Source organism: Enhydra lutris, unplaced genomic scaffold (assembly GCF_002288905.1).
Source record: "Enhydra lutris kenyoni isolate GAN:26980312 unplaced genomic scaffold, ASM228890v2 scaffoldscaffold5, whole genome shotgun sequence".
Lineage (NCBI taxonomy): Eukaryota > Metazoa > Chordata > Mammalia > Carnivora > Mustelidae > Enhydra > Enhydra lutris.
This window is the reverse complement of record NW_019154089.1, coordinates 20,851,180-20,865,197: the sequence shown is the minus strand read 5'-3', so window position 1 is coordinate 20,865,197 and position 14,018 is coordinate 20,851,180. Positions and strand designations below refer to the sequence as shown.

Sequence of the window (14,018 nt, the reverse complement as noted above, 5' to 3'; positions counted from 1 at the left end):
TTTTGGTTTTGATTGCTCTTGGTCAATATTGTGGTTCAGGGTAGGATGAAACTGGATTGAATGTATCCAGTTATCCCTTTGAGGATCGGAGCCAACAGCTCTTTGGTTTTCCACATCCCTCAGACAGAGTGACAAAGTTGTCCACTTGAGTATTATTTTCCTACCTGTGATTTTTGCTTATGCTGGTTTGAGTTCATTGTGGAGCTGGCTAATCCACTCACTTGCAAGGAAATCCTCAAAGACGTTTCCAAGCAAACTACTGACTTGTCCCATTACAGTTACCTTTGAAGCTAGCCATCACGTTTGCATCCCTCCCCTCTGTCCTAGCCCTAACGCCCCAGTCGACAGATTGGCTACCCAGAGGGAGAGGCGGAGTTAGGAGCTTGTCCAGGGCTGACTCACGAGGTCAGACTCAATTTCCCATGCTGTTCATTTGAGTGGTGAAGCAGAGACCAAGCGTACTCTGCATTAGATTTACCCTGGTTCCATCTAATTGGGCATCCGAGGGGCAGCATGCCGATCTAGGCCACGACCATAGCACTGGGACCCTGGCGGGACAGTCTGTTGGCAGTGAATTGTTTTTGCAATCTCTCAATGATGCTCCAGATCCCGCTCCCCTGTGGCTGCTTTCATCTTCTGTTCCCTGCAGAGTCTGGGGGATAATTCAGAAAACTCTCAAGGGAGGGTGCGCACGGCCCCCTACCGAGCCAGTTCACAGTTCGTACCAGCAGCTCCCACTCTTCAGGAGCGTTCCTGTTGATGGGCCTTTTTGCATGCCCGGTGTGATTTAAAGACTTTGCCCCCACCCCATACCTCCATGGCTCCAGTCCTCACACCGCCCTCAAATAAGAGCTCTTGCCAACCAATAACCTTTAGGTAGAAAATCCTACTTTCTTCACACCATCCAGCCTCTCCCCTCTGCGCTCCCTTCCCCCACTCATCGAAGTTTTGCTGCCCCCACAGTCAAGCCCACTGGCCCTCCCCCACTTACAACTCATCCTCAGTCTGGCAATAGCTCACAAGAGCACAGCCCAGACAGACTGGGACAGTTTGGAAAACCATAGGGGAGGGGGCCAGACAGAGCTGATCTGCTGACTATTTTTCTATGGCTGACAAGCTAAGGATTGTCTTTACACTAACCAAGTGTTGAAAAAAGTTGTAAGAGGTGTTTTCCGACACATGACATTTGATTTCAAATTTCAGTGTCCATTAGATAAAGTGTTTTTTGAGGACAGCCCCTCCCATTCACTGATATGTTGTCAGCCTGCACGCTCCATCGTAGTGCTAAGTCCCTGCCACAGAGACTGTATGGTCCTCAGAGCCCTGGGTTACCCGGCCCTTTATGGGAGCCATCAGCCCTCCCCTGATTTAGAGAGTTGCGCAGATCTTGATGGAAAAAGAAGAGAAGAAGGCAGCTGGTCCACACTCACTTCAGGAACAGCACCCCCACCCTGCCCCAGCTGTGGTTTGAAGGTTGTCAGAGGAAACAACAAGGTCCAGTGGAGGAGTGAGGAGAAAATAATAATGGAGTGCTCCTGTCTCTGGAGCCTTTGAAGATGAAATGGGATGATGGCCCCTCTAGTCTGGGTAGGAGATGGTGAGGATATGGTCAGCACGAGAACTTAGGAGATGCTTCCTTCTAGCAGCCCTGTGGGTGAGATGAACTGGGGGAAGGTGTTTCTGCTACTTGAAGTGCCTGGTTTGAGTTTCACACGTGCATGCGCTAACACGCATGAGCTCTCGGGAGACAGAGAGAGTGTGCAAATTCACGAATCAGGTGAAGCTACCAACATGAAGGGAGTTTCAGGTCCAGGAAAGTCTCTTGTTCAGAACTATAATCTCTCGCGACCGTATGAGTTCACACTATGTAAGTTAAAAAGATATTTATCACCAAAGTCTTTTCTTTTGAGAAATTGAGGCTCCCTGGTTTCATTTGTAGGATAGGTGCTCTATCCTCATAGTTACGTTCCCTGTGACTCACTCTCAAAAAACCAAACAATACCTTGGCTGGTGAGATTTGCTATTCAGAATCTCGAGATGTTTGGACGCACATAATTGCTTCTTTTGCTTTTCAACCTCTGGCCCCGGAGCTGCTGTGTGCAGTTTTAGACTTTTATTTTGAGCAGACACTCCTGTCAATTCACTTTAAGTAAATGCCACAATTTACAAGCCCAGAATTGGTCCTCCTCCTCAGGGATACTGACAGAAAGGAAAGAGAGGCTTTTTGGTCCTTTCTAAGCAGAGCCTCAAATGCTGTATTTTGAAAATAGAAAATAAATAAGAATGAAATGGCACCTAGTCTGCAAATAGCGCTTTAGGAGATTTGGGGTGAGGCTGAGTCTGTGTGGTTTGCGTTGGGGTGCTAGGGTTGTCTGCAGCCTATTTTCAAAAGGTTGTGGTGAGAGGTGGTTTTCTTAGGATCATTGCAAATCGTCACCTGAACAATTGACAGCACTAGTGGATGGCATTTATTGTGCCGAAGGAAGCAAGAAGACAGATGCAGGGGTGAGGGGGGCGGTTGGCCGCGGTGGGCGCGTGGAAATGAGGATAAAAACACAGACTTCTAAAACTCAATTGAGTAGAATCTATCCACATTTGGTCAAATGCATTTCTGGAATTTTCAACCAAATTATTATTTTTTTATGTTTGGAAATTTAGTACGTATTGCTAAAGGTTTAAATATAAGGTATAACATTTCAAGATTAGCTGTTAGAGTTAACATCTTGGTAGACTGGATTCAACCAAGCAGTAATTCTTATGTCACATTGTTCCAACAAGTTAAACCTAAGGTATGGCTGAAACTTACAGAATTTCATAGATAAGAAGTATGCTTTGAATCCAAATGAACCACAATTCTTGTTTATCTTTGGAATATATAGTATTATTTGGATAGGCTGCAGTTTACTCTTAGGAAGAAATCAGAAAGCACATTGTGTGGTTAGATTAGTTTTATGCTTTAAACATAATCCTAAAATGGGTTGTTGTTTCTATCACCCACCAACGCCTTACTGAACCGGGGACTGAACTTGAGAAGGCCATCCACGGACCATACCCCCAAGGCATTAAGGGGCTACAGAATAGGTCAAAAATCACGGTGAACTGTTGTAAACTCAGCTAAGTGTCTGTTGCAGAGTAATTGTTCCTGTGCTGTGGGAGCAGAATAGTGGAGCCAGGTATAGGGAGAAATAACATTTTGCCAGAGAATGCGAGGAGGGAAACTAAATTCTAATTGAGGATTGTTGCTATTGTCTCCTGAATCTGGGCTGTCCAGACCTCCGCTCTGAATAACATAAACAAACACACCCACAGAATAAATCCACCAACACCAGGTGCCCACCCTTGGTGAACTGTTTGATATCGGGGTAGTGAGCAACGCTGATAATAGTGATTACAACTTGTTTATTTTGTCTCTGTGGTCTTGACCTCCAGTTGCATTTCGGAATCATGAGGACTTGATTTCTAGGACTTGATTTCTGTGGGGCTGAGTGACCGGCCATGTGCCCCAAGTCAGAACAGTTTTCTTCTTTCTCTATTGCCCTGGGGCCCTTCTATTTTTCCTCTTTAATTGGTTGGGGAAAGAAATAGGTTCTTGTGATGTTAATAAGGAAAATGAATCTTTACCCCAGGTAAAACCAGCCGTGCGACAATCTGATATGCCGATTAAGTGATTGTCATCAGAAGTAGACAGGGTCACAGTCCAAGAGGGAGAGAGCTTGAGAGCTACAGGGAACAAGATGGGAAGAAAGTGACTATCAAAATTAACCAACTTCAGACTGAGTACAGTTGCTTCTGCATCTCATTCCAGCTTCATTCTAAGTTATGGAAACATTTTTCTTGTAGCTGTTACCGTGAACATTCGAGCTTTCATGACTCCACAATGAGATCAAGTTGAGATGAAATTAGCCACTGTGGAGCCATCCTTACCACCACGTCTGTGGGAGCAGCTAATTCTCTGATTGGTTAATTAACCTATTCCTCTGGGGACTCTTATTAGAATCTACACTAGGAGCTCCATTCTTTTTGAAGTGAAAACTGGAAGGGATGGTCCTTGACTGTTAGAGATTATGGACAGACTTCTAGCGGAGTTACACTTCTGATTTTTTTCCCCCCAGTTGGGCCAAAATGTGAGCCACCACATGGCCAGACATTCTCTTTGAGTCTGGGTCAGGCAATCTATCCAACTTTCCTACCCAGACTCAGAACGAGGACCAGAAGGTAAAAGTTACAGGAACACCTTTGCAACTCACTCCAAAAAGTAAAATAAAATGAAAAGAGAAAAGTGCCTTACAAGTAATCAGATTCTCATCACTCAGAGTGTTGACTGTCTTGGCTTGGGTGTTGAAGAAGGGCTTTAAGCATCTGTTGGAAAATAGACTACAGAGACAGACATAAAGATCACTCTCACTTAATGTCTTGACCATTCTGTAGTTTAAATGGAAATTTTTTTTTCTGTATTGTTTCCTATGTGATTTAGTAATATGTGCCCATGTAAGGAGCTCCTATCAAAAAAGAAAAGGGGGTTGGGATGCCTGGGTGGCTCAATCCGTTAAGCCTCCAACTCTTGATCTCAGCTTAGGTCTTGATCTCAGGGTCGTGGGTTCAAGTCCTATGTTGGGTTCCATGCTAGGCATGGAGACTACTTAAAAAAAAAAAAAAAAAGGAGGAAGAAGAAAAGAGGGAACGGAGTCTCGATGTTTTAGCTCTGTGGGGAGGCAGTAACTTGGAGCATTCCTGTACCATACCCTTACTGTTTCGGAGGATCCTATTGATACACTAGCCATGGCCCACAGTGCTGGGGCCAGACCCAACATGTAAATAAATAGCTTAATATGAAGTGTTACTGATTTCACAAGAGCACAGAACTAAAGTAGTTTGGAACTCTCAGGACAGAAACCCACGGGTGAGGGTTAACATGAAAAATATTCTATACTCAAAGGAAAACATAGAAGAATAAGAGATGTTAAAAAAAAAAAAAAGGCAGGGGGAATTCTCTACCCTAGTGTAAGTAGTGAGTACTCTGTTACTTGAGCTTTGACAAAGAATCAACCATTCCATTTATTAAGAACAAGTTTCTTCCAAGTTTGGGATTCTCAGGTCCCCCCAAATGCCCTCAAGACTTGGCATTAAAAGGAAAGAAACACAAAAGGGGCCCGAGAGATCTGAGCCCCTGCAGGTATTCATGATGGGTATTTTCCTATCACTCACTGTCTGATTTGTTGTGGTGTTGTGAAGAATAGATTGATGGATGATGGAGGATATCTGTGTTTTAGGCTTGACTCTGCCCTAAACATCCAGGGGGCTCTTGGCGTAGTCACCCACCTTCCCAGCCCAGTTTCTTCCTGCGGCAAATGAGGGGATTGGACCACATAACTGCTTTCCACAGTGTGGTCCCAAGCATGATATGCTTTTTGTTAGTGTGGAAATATATTTTACTGAATGGTTACGTAGGGTTTTTAAAAATATGTGTTTGGGAAAACTATGAGTAGCTCATCAAACTCATGATTATACTGGTATTGCTTAGGGATATGGCAAAAGTAAGTAGCAATATTAGGCCTGAATAAATCTAAAGAAACATATTAAGTAAATAACAGTGCAGATATTGCACATACCACAAATACAATAGATGATCGACTGAATTTAGAACACACTTGGATGAGATGATCTCTAAGGACTGGTCCAACTCCTGAATTGTATTACTTGGATGCAAAATTATATGAATTATATGAACGGGCCACTCTAGCACAATCAAACCTTTCTCTTTCCTGTAAGGCATGGGGAGGACTTCCAAGTAAGATCCCATAATACACACTTTACATTAAAGGACTAGATACAGTGTAGTGTTGACTCAGCTGATGATGCTTTTTTCTGAATGGTTGAGGATAGTCAACGGTAGTTTTTGTTAGTTTCTCCATCTGCTCATCTCCAGTTATCTGGTTTACCTAGGAAATTTTTTCTCTTCATTGAAAAACTTCCTTCCATAGTCTGAATAATCAGAGTCCACTTATTCCTTTATATTATATTAGTTGATTTAAAAAATGGTGTTAAATAGAGGCTTATCTATCTATATCCACTTTACTTGGATTCAGGGCAATGCAAGCATAATGAAGCACATAAGATAAGGCTTATATGTCAGTCTGCCTGAGATCAAATCCTTGCAGGTTTCCTCACCTTTTTGTGCCTCAGTTTCTTTGTCTGCAAATGGGAAAACAAGAGATGACCTACTTCATTGGGTTATATGTAAAGTTTGGGCACAGAGCCTACCATAAGATAAGAGCCAAACAAATGTGAGCTGATGTCATCATCACCATCATCATCCCCTGCCCCGTCACCACCACCATCATCTCTTACCAATGTAAGACAAAAGCAAGGGAAGATCATTAAAATAAATTTCTCTTTGAGACATTTCTGCTACTTTCTTTTTTTTTTTTTACTTGTTTTTTTTTTATTAACACATAATGCATTATTTGCCCCAGGGGTACAGTCTGTGAATCATCAGGCTTACACATTTCATAGCACTCACCATAGCACATACCCTCCCCAGTGTCCCTCACCCAGTCACCCCACCCCTACCCCCCACCACCAGCAACCCTCAGTTTGTTTCCTGAGATTAAGAATTTCTTATGGTTTATCTCCCTCCTGATCCCATCTTGTTTCATTTTTTTCCCTCCCAAACCCCCACAACCCCCTACCCTGCCTCTCAAATTCCTCATATCAGAAAGATCATATGATAATTGTCTTTCTCTGATTGACTTATTTCGCTCAGCATAATACCCTCTAGTTCCATCCACGTTGTTGCAAATGACAAGATTTCATTTCTCTTGATGGCTGCATAGTATCCCATTGTGTATATATACCACATCTTCTTTATCCATTCATCTGTTGATGGACATCTAGGTTCTTTCCATAGTTTGGCTATCGTGGACATTGTTGCTATAAACATTCGGGTGCACATGCCCCTTCAGATCACTACATTTGTATCCTTAGGGTAAATATCCAGTAGGGTGATTGCTGGGTCATAGGGTAGCTCTATTTTCAACTTTTTTGAGGAACCTCCATGCTGTTTTCCAGAGTGGCTGCACCAGCTTGCATTCCCACCAACAGTATAGGAGGGTTCCCCTTTCTCCGCATCCTTGCCAACATCTGTCATTTCCTGACTTGTTAGTTTTAGCCATTCTGAGGGATGAGGTGGTATCTCACTGTGGTTTTGATTCGTATTTCCCTGATGCCAAGTGATGTTGAGCACTTTTTCATGTTTCTGTTGGCTATTTGGATGTCGTCTTTGCCGAAATGTCTGTTCATGTCTTCTGCCCATTTCTTAATTGAATTATTTGTTCTTTGGGTGTTGAGTTTGGTAAGTTCTTTATGGGTTTTTGATACTAGCCCTTTATCTGATATGTCTTTTGCAAATATCTTCTCCCAGTCTGTCAGTTATCTTTTGGTTTTGTTGACTCTTTTCCTTTGCTGTGCAAAAGCTGTTGATCTTGATGAAGTCCCAATAGTTCATTTCATTTCTGCTACTTTCAACCTCCCTTTCATATAACTGCCTCCAACCTACCATCGTTAGCAGTGTTTCAAAAATAACCCCTACCCACTACCAATTTCTCAAGCAAAGTTTTGTTCTATAACTCGCTGGTATCTGCTTCTTACAGAGAAATGTAAACTGGCTCTCTTACCTGGAATGGAACCTGCTTTTTTTAACCAAACAGCCCCATTATACATGGAATCAAACATCTGAATATCCTCATGTTAACGGAAACGTATTGTGAAGTTGGGGTTTGCTACTTTCAACCAAAATTTATCCAACTAGACTTCTTGGACATATTCCAGAGAAGCCAAGAGGTCTATGAGAATTTATTTTTAATTCTGGGTTTCATTTTTATAATAAGTATAGTTCAAAAGAAACATCTTTTGAAGTATTGGTTTGGAATTATGTCATTATTGAGTAGAATAAAACTTCAATTCTTTTAAGCCTGTATTTCTCAAATGAGGGACCCCAGACACACTCTTGAGCAGTCTGGAATAACACTGCTTCCTTTAAGAAGGAACCTGGCAATTCTTCCATTCAAGGTACTGCCAGGTCAGTGTCTCTTAGAATACCTTGTTCTGGTCTCTCGTTTTCTGACTTTAGGCTCCAAGATTATATTTGTACTTGCTCTGTACAAAAAGGAATAATAACCCAGGAGGCTCAACTGAACTCAGTTGAGTCACACATGCCTTTTGGAGACTCAAGAATTGCACTGATTGTCCCTACTCAGCCCAATGAACTGCACAATTATCCTCATTCCTCCTGTGCTGCTATTGCATGACTCCTTGGAGCAACGCCCATGGGTAACATCTGGGGATTCTTTGCAATTCCTTTGCTCATCTCCTGGGTTATCAGAAGCCACACAGAGTATCCCAGATGTTCATGTAGGGAACAGATTTTGCATTTCTTCCCAAGTTGCCTGCCTAATGGGGTTCAATCTTACACCAGCCACTTCCTTCATAGCATTCTATTTCACAAGCTCTTTTTTAAAGTCTTGTCTTTATTGCCTTTGGAAAACAGGGTACCATCATTTTGAAAACCCACAACAGTCAGGGTTTATTGATTTTCTTCTCATCCTTTTCCTCATGCGTTGAATGCATCATTATAAGCAGACTTAAAGAAAGCCACCATATCACTGACCATCTCTGAGCTTTTCTCTTCGTGGGTAATAAAGAAAAAAACCCCGTGAAATAGCAACTAGGAGAAAGGTATTTCATTATAACCATCCTCAGGATAATTAGAATGGATTAAATTACAAGATAAAATGCATTTAGTTAATCTTCCCTCTAATTAAAAAAATATCCCTAGTTTTAAATAAAGCATTTATTTTTAAAAACATATTTTCATTGTAATCAGTAAGGGGGAGGCCTCTTTGGTCCTCAGTGATAGAAGGCAACAGCTGCAAAGTAATTAAAAGCTACTAGCCAGTGTTTTTTTGATTATTAAGATCCTTAAGAAGCCTACTCAATCTTTTCCCATAGCTTTCTCCATGGGATTCCCCACAAAAGACCTCATTCTATGGTCCGTGGTGATATACCTCTCTTTCTGTTCCCAGATCAGTCAAGATGTGGTTGACTCCTCCTGCCCAATAAGTGTCAAGTGAGGAGATTAATGTAGCAGAGGTTTTTATACTTTTACACATGAACTGAGATGATTGTCAAAACAAGATAGGTAGGTTACACGAGACATTCATAAAATAGAATGGGGACACACTCTACCCTTCATAGGTTCTATTCCAAGACTGATAGAACCCACATCACCCCAAGCCCTAAAAATCTGTCTCACAAATAAGGAATCATTGACATTACTTCTCTAATTTCGTGGCTCATCCCAACCACAAAGCTCACTCCCCACTTGCATCCTGAACATTCCTAGAACTTTCCAGGGCTGTCTTACATGCTCATGGTCAGCCCATTCAGATTCTTCAAGCTTGGTCTCCTCATGGAGGCCTGATGTTTACAAAATTCACTTCAGGGGAGCCCTACAGTATTCCTCCTACTGCCAGAGGTGTGCCAGCCAGCACCCTCAGTGTCCACTTAACCCAAGCCCTTCTGTGTTTCCACAGTGAAGGACAGGCCACCACACTTGCCCACACTGGGGATCTTTATCAGCTGCTTCCACACTCCTTTGAGAAAGAAGCTTGCTTTTTTTTTTTTTTTTTTTTTTTTTTTTTTTCCTATAGCACCTCTCTTATCCATCAAGGTTTTGTCCCAGGATCAGGCTATAGAACAGGCAATTTGGTTTCCTCACTTTTGGTTTCCTCAATTTCCCTCAAACTCAGATACCTTCCATAGACTCAGGAGTAGTGGGGGATGTTCACATGTTCTTCAAACACACCCAGGCTCTAAATTCCAACTCAGATCAGTGAGGACCCCTGTCATCTACACAACTAGTCCTTTGAGAAGATCTCCTTCTTCCTTCTTATTTCGGTTAAGGGTTGCTTCCATTTTCAGCCAGCTCAACCACAAGTAAAGGAGCCCCTGTGATCTCCCATCCTCTTGCTAATGGTGTCGCAAAAGGAGTGGAGAGGCAAATGTTTCCATATCCCTTAGATGCCGGTTTTCCAGCAATTTCTGTCATGGCTCTTTGAGGCGGCTCACTCTAATCATGGGTGACTTCCAGCTATATCCTGCCAGACTTCCGGGAAAGGAAGGGTTAACTGATATTCCAGAGATAAAAAGTCCCACAGAATTGCTGTCCAGAGGGATTTAAATTGCTGAGACTCCTGGCCCACAGATTCCAAATTTAGCTGCAGCAGCACCTGGTCAAATTAGCAGTGAAGTTGGTTAGAACTTGGCTCAGAAGGGTCATCTGTCCAAAGCTCTAAGCAGAGTGATGGGCTCTGATAAGTGTGAATTGCATTTCTTTATTTTTAAAATCATGCTTTAACTTCAAGAAGGATTGCCAGACAGCCCTGTCTAGTTGTCTAGAAACAATGCCAGGGTGTGGGGGCTCCCAGAAATTATAAAATAAGCACCTCACAGGCACAGAGGAAACATTTGTACCTGATTTTATTCCAACAAGTTAGCAAGCTGTCTATCACCAGTCACGCTCTTGCACTGAAACATGCTCTCTCTAATGACATGAAACTCAAGTCAGGCAATGGGACTGTTTCTCCACATTAGGTGTATGGGAGCCCAGGAAGCCCGAATGTCACTGATGATAACAATTCCCATGAACAGGGAGAGAGATTGAAGAAGATATTAGAGGTGGTAAGAGAAACGAGCTTTTTCCTATTAATCCAGGGAATGCAGGCAAGTTGAGTTAGGTCCCTTAAGCTTGCTGCTATCTGCTTCTCACCACACTTTGAATATGAACTAATTTAACTTTTTAATTCCATTTAATGGGACCAAGAAAGATCCATGTGCATTCACTTACAGACCTGTTCTCTGGGGGTCTGATAGAGGAAATGTTACCATATCATACAGAAGTCTAGCACAGAAACTAGTCTACCCAGAATTAAGCAATTTGAAACACATAATACGCATCAACACCCACTCCAAACTCCCAATATCTCCCACATTATGCTTGTAGAAGGTAACCTCTTCCTTCCTTGGAGGAACTTCCTCATCATCAGTGCTTTCCTAATGTAGTTACCATGCATTCAGAGAGTGGGGCTGGAGAGGGGAAGCATGCAGCAGAGGGGTTCCGTGCATGGGCTTTGGAATCAAACAGGCCTGGTTTCAAATCCAGCCTCCATCAACTGCAAGTTGGGTGATATTTGGCAAGTTAGGTATCTTCAGTACCTCCATTTTTCCCATCTGTAAGTTGGGAATAATAATACCCATGTCCTACTTTTGGGAGCACTTCACTTATCAGTGAAGCATTTATTGATGCTCCATAAATGTTAGCTTAAAAATCATGAGCACCACACCTTCAGGTCCTTGCCGGAGTTGCCCAAGTGCATCTTTGTGGAGAGGATAGTTAACAGTGGTGGCACACTAGATAGATAGAGGTGGCACACAACCATGCCCAGGGCCCAGAACTCCCCAAAGAGAGGCCAGGATGCTAATCCCCCTATGGTAGCCCAGGGATCTGGGCCCACCACCTGCTCCACTCCTGCAGGAGAAGGTCACTGAGGCACCTGGATGCCATGCCTGCAAGAAGAGAGAACGCAGGGAGCAAAAGCGATGCAGAGAGAGATCTGGAAATGGCCCAGTGAGGATCTGTCTGCCAGTTGGAGGGACATGGGTGTTACAAACATAAAGAAGAAACATCCCATGGCATGTGTGAGGTCCACACCTCCTCCACGTGGTTCCCGCTAGCACTGACAGCTATATTCATACATTCATCCATCCATCCATCCATTCATTCATTCATGAAACATTTATTGAGCACCTAATGTGTGCTGAGTGCAGCATAAGCCTCCCCTGGGTAGCAGGAGTAAAAAGAAGTGGTTGGCACAGGGACTGGTGACAGTCTGAGGAACCGAAGACCTCGGCTGTCTTCTTGCCCACATGAGACTTTGCTGTTCTCTAACAAACACACCCTTCCCAGTATTTCTGCCAATCATTTTCGGTTTCTTTTTCGACATTGTTTCTTGCTAACAGCTTCCCAAGAAGATCAACGGAAGGATGGAAGCCTTAAACTTCCAATGGTAGTTTAAATTCATTTGTAACACAATATAATTACATAAAAAAAGCAGTCAAGTATCAAACTGTGTGGATACACACAAATGACTCCCTCATAAGTGTTAATATTTTCAACAGCGGAAGAAATTCAGTTAAATCAAATGAAGATGGCAACTCATTAAAATTTGATTTTCCCTCCTATCCTTTTTTATCTTTTAATCCTCCGTATATGGCACAACTTGTTCTGTTAAATAACATTCATTAATTAAATCTCATCTTCTCTTAGCTATATCTATATTTTTATTTATTGCAAAAACCTTCCGATGCTTATAATCTAATTTAGTTGGATTACTGCGTGGACATCTCTAAGTAAGAAAACCTTAAGGTTTAAGATGGAATTACTGGCAAGGGAGGGAAAGGGATAAACCAAGTTCTCTTTTTGTCTCCGCCTGGCAGGATGTGGTTGGGCAGGCCTTTCCTCTGCTAGGGGAGATGGCCTAGATTTGGATAATGAGAGCGCTATGAATTCAGTATCTTCATTGACTGTGGGAAGGGACAGGAGGGAAGAACCTGTAGAAAGAGTTGTAGACTCAAACACCCCTATGTGGATGAGGCAGGAGCAATGTCCATGAGTGCACTGGAAAGGGTAGAAGACAGCTGGGAGTGGTAATACACTAGAGAGTGTATGCCCCTTCTATGGAGGGCAGACATGGCCTGCGCCCCACTGAACTTTGCCATATAGAAATGCAAATCTAGCTTGACCAAAATTTCCAATTTTTCAGTACAAAGCCGGGTATCAAGATTGTTATGCATATTCTCCCAGTTTTCGAATGTTGGCAAGCAATTCAAAATGTGTGGAAATGGTCTACGAGCCGTTCAAATAGGACTGGAGGCCACATGGATCACCCATCTGTGGCCACTGACCAAGCTCCAGTGCAAGATTAGTATCGAGTTAGGGAACATCATCATTTGCCTAGATTGAGACTGGGATAGCTTTGGCTTTTTTTTTTTTTTTTTTTTGATGCCCAAGTCTCCTGGTGACTGGTTTCTGCTGGTAGGAGTCTCATTGCCAGGGTGTGATGGAGATAACTTTGCACTTACAAGTTGAATTTTCTCCAAGGAGCTCAAAAGAATTTGTGTTGCCTCCGTCAACCTCACAACAGGCCTGTGAGGCAAGTAGGTAGCTATTGCCCCAAGACACACAGGGAGCAGCATTCAATATTTTAAACAGGCAGCTAGGTTGACTCCTTGGTCTAAATCCATGGTCTACACAATTGGCAAATTACCACATTCAAGAAGCGCAGGCAGGGTTTCCCATTCCTGCCTCCTCTGCTGCCCTTTTTGGCTTATCTTCCTTCCATCTGCTCCAGCTGACAGCTAAGCCCCAGATCTCGACAATATATACAAGCAAACTGAGCCAGTGACTAATTCCTGTCGTGCGTGTGAGTGTGTACACGTCTGTGTGTGCATGCATGTGTGTGTGCCCATCCAACTTCTCGGCAGATGGTTCATCTGCACCCATTAACAACACATCTCTGCATTGGTCCTTGGTGTGATGCCATGCTCTGAAATTCTACTTTGCCAAGTGCTCAAGACCTAGAAATGCCGACTGGGTATCTGCAGGATTCTGGATATCTGCATTTACTAACAGTACCCAATTAATCCATGCCCCTTGGGGCCCCATTTCCCTTCTCTTCCTTAAACAAATAGAATTACAGCTATGAAGAAGACTTTCCCTTACAGAGCTGGGATAGGTGCCCTCTCCTTGGCCACAGTGGATTAACAGGAGTGGCCATGGAAAGGCAGGACAAGGGCCAGAGCAGTGCAGTGGAAGGCCAGAACGAAGATCTTCTCTGAGTTGCCTTGGGTAGAACACCCAAGAAATTCCCATTGGCCAGCAATGATTAGAGCTCCACCACAGT

At 43.0% G+C, this 14,018-nt stretch overlaps 1 protein-coding gene across 2 annotated transcripts in view; it reads left to right on the top strand.

Moving 5' to 3' along the window:
• LOC111140927 (teneurin transmembrane protein 2) overlaps nt 1–14,018 on the top strand; it is a 934,316-nt gene that overhangs the window by 793,516 nt on the left and 126,782 nt on the right. Inside the window, exon 15 of one of the 2 annotated variants that reach the window (XM_022493193.1) lies at nt 2,927–2,932. The exons of the other annotated variant lie outside the window; for it this stretch is intronic. Within the exon in view, the coding sequence (XP_022348901.1) occupies nt 2,927–2,932 (6 nt within the window). The remainder of the gene's footprint in view (nt 1–2,926; nt 2,933–14,018) is intronic. 2 annotated transcript variants of the gene reach the window in all.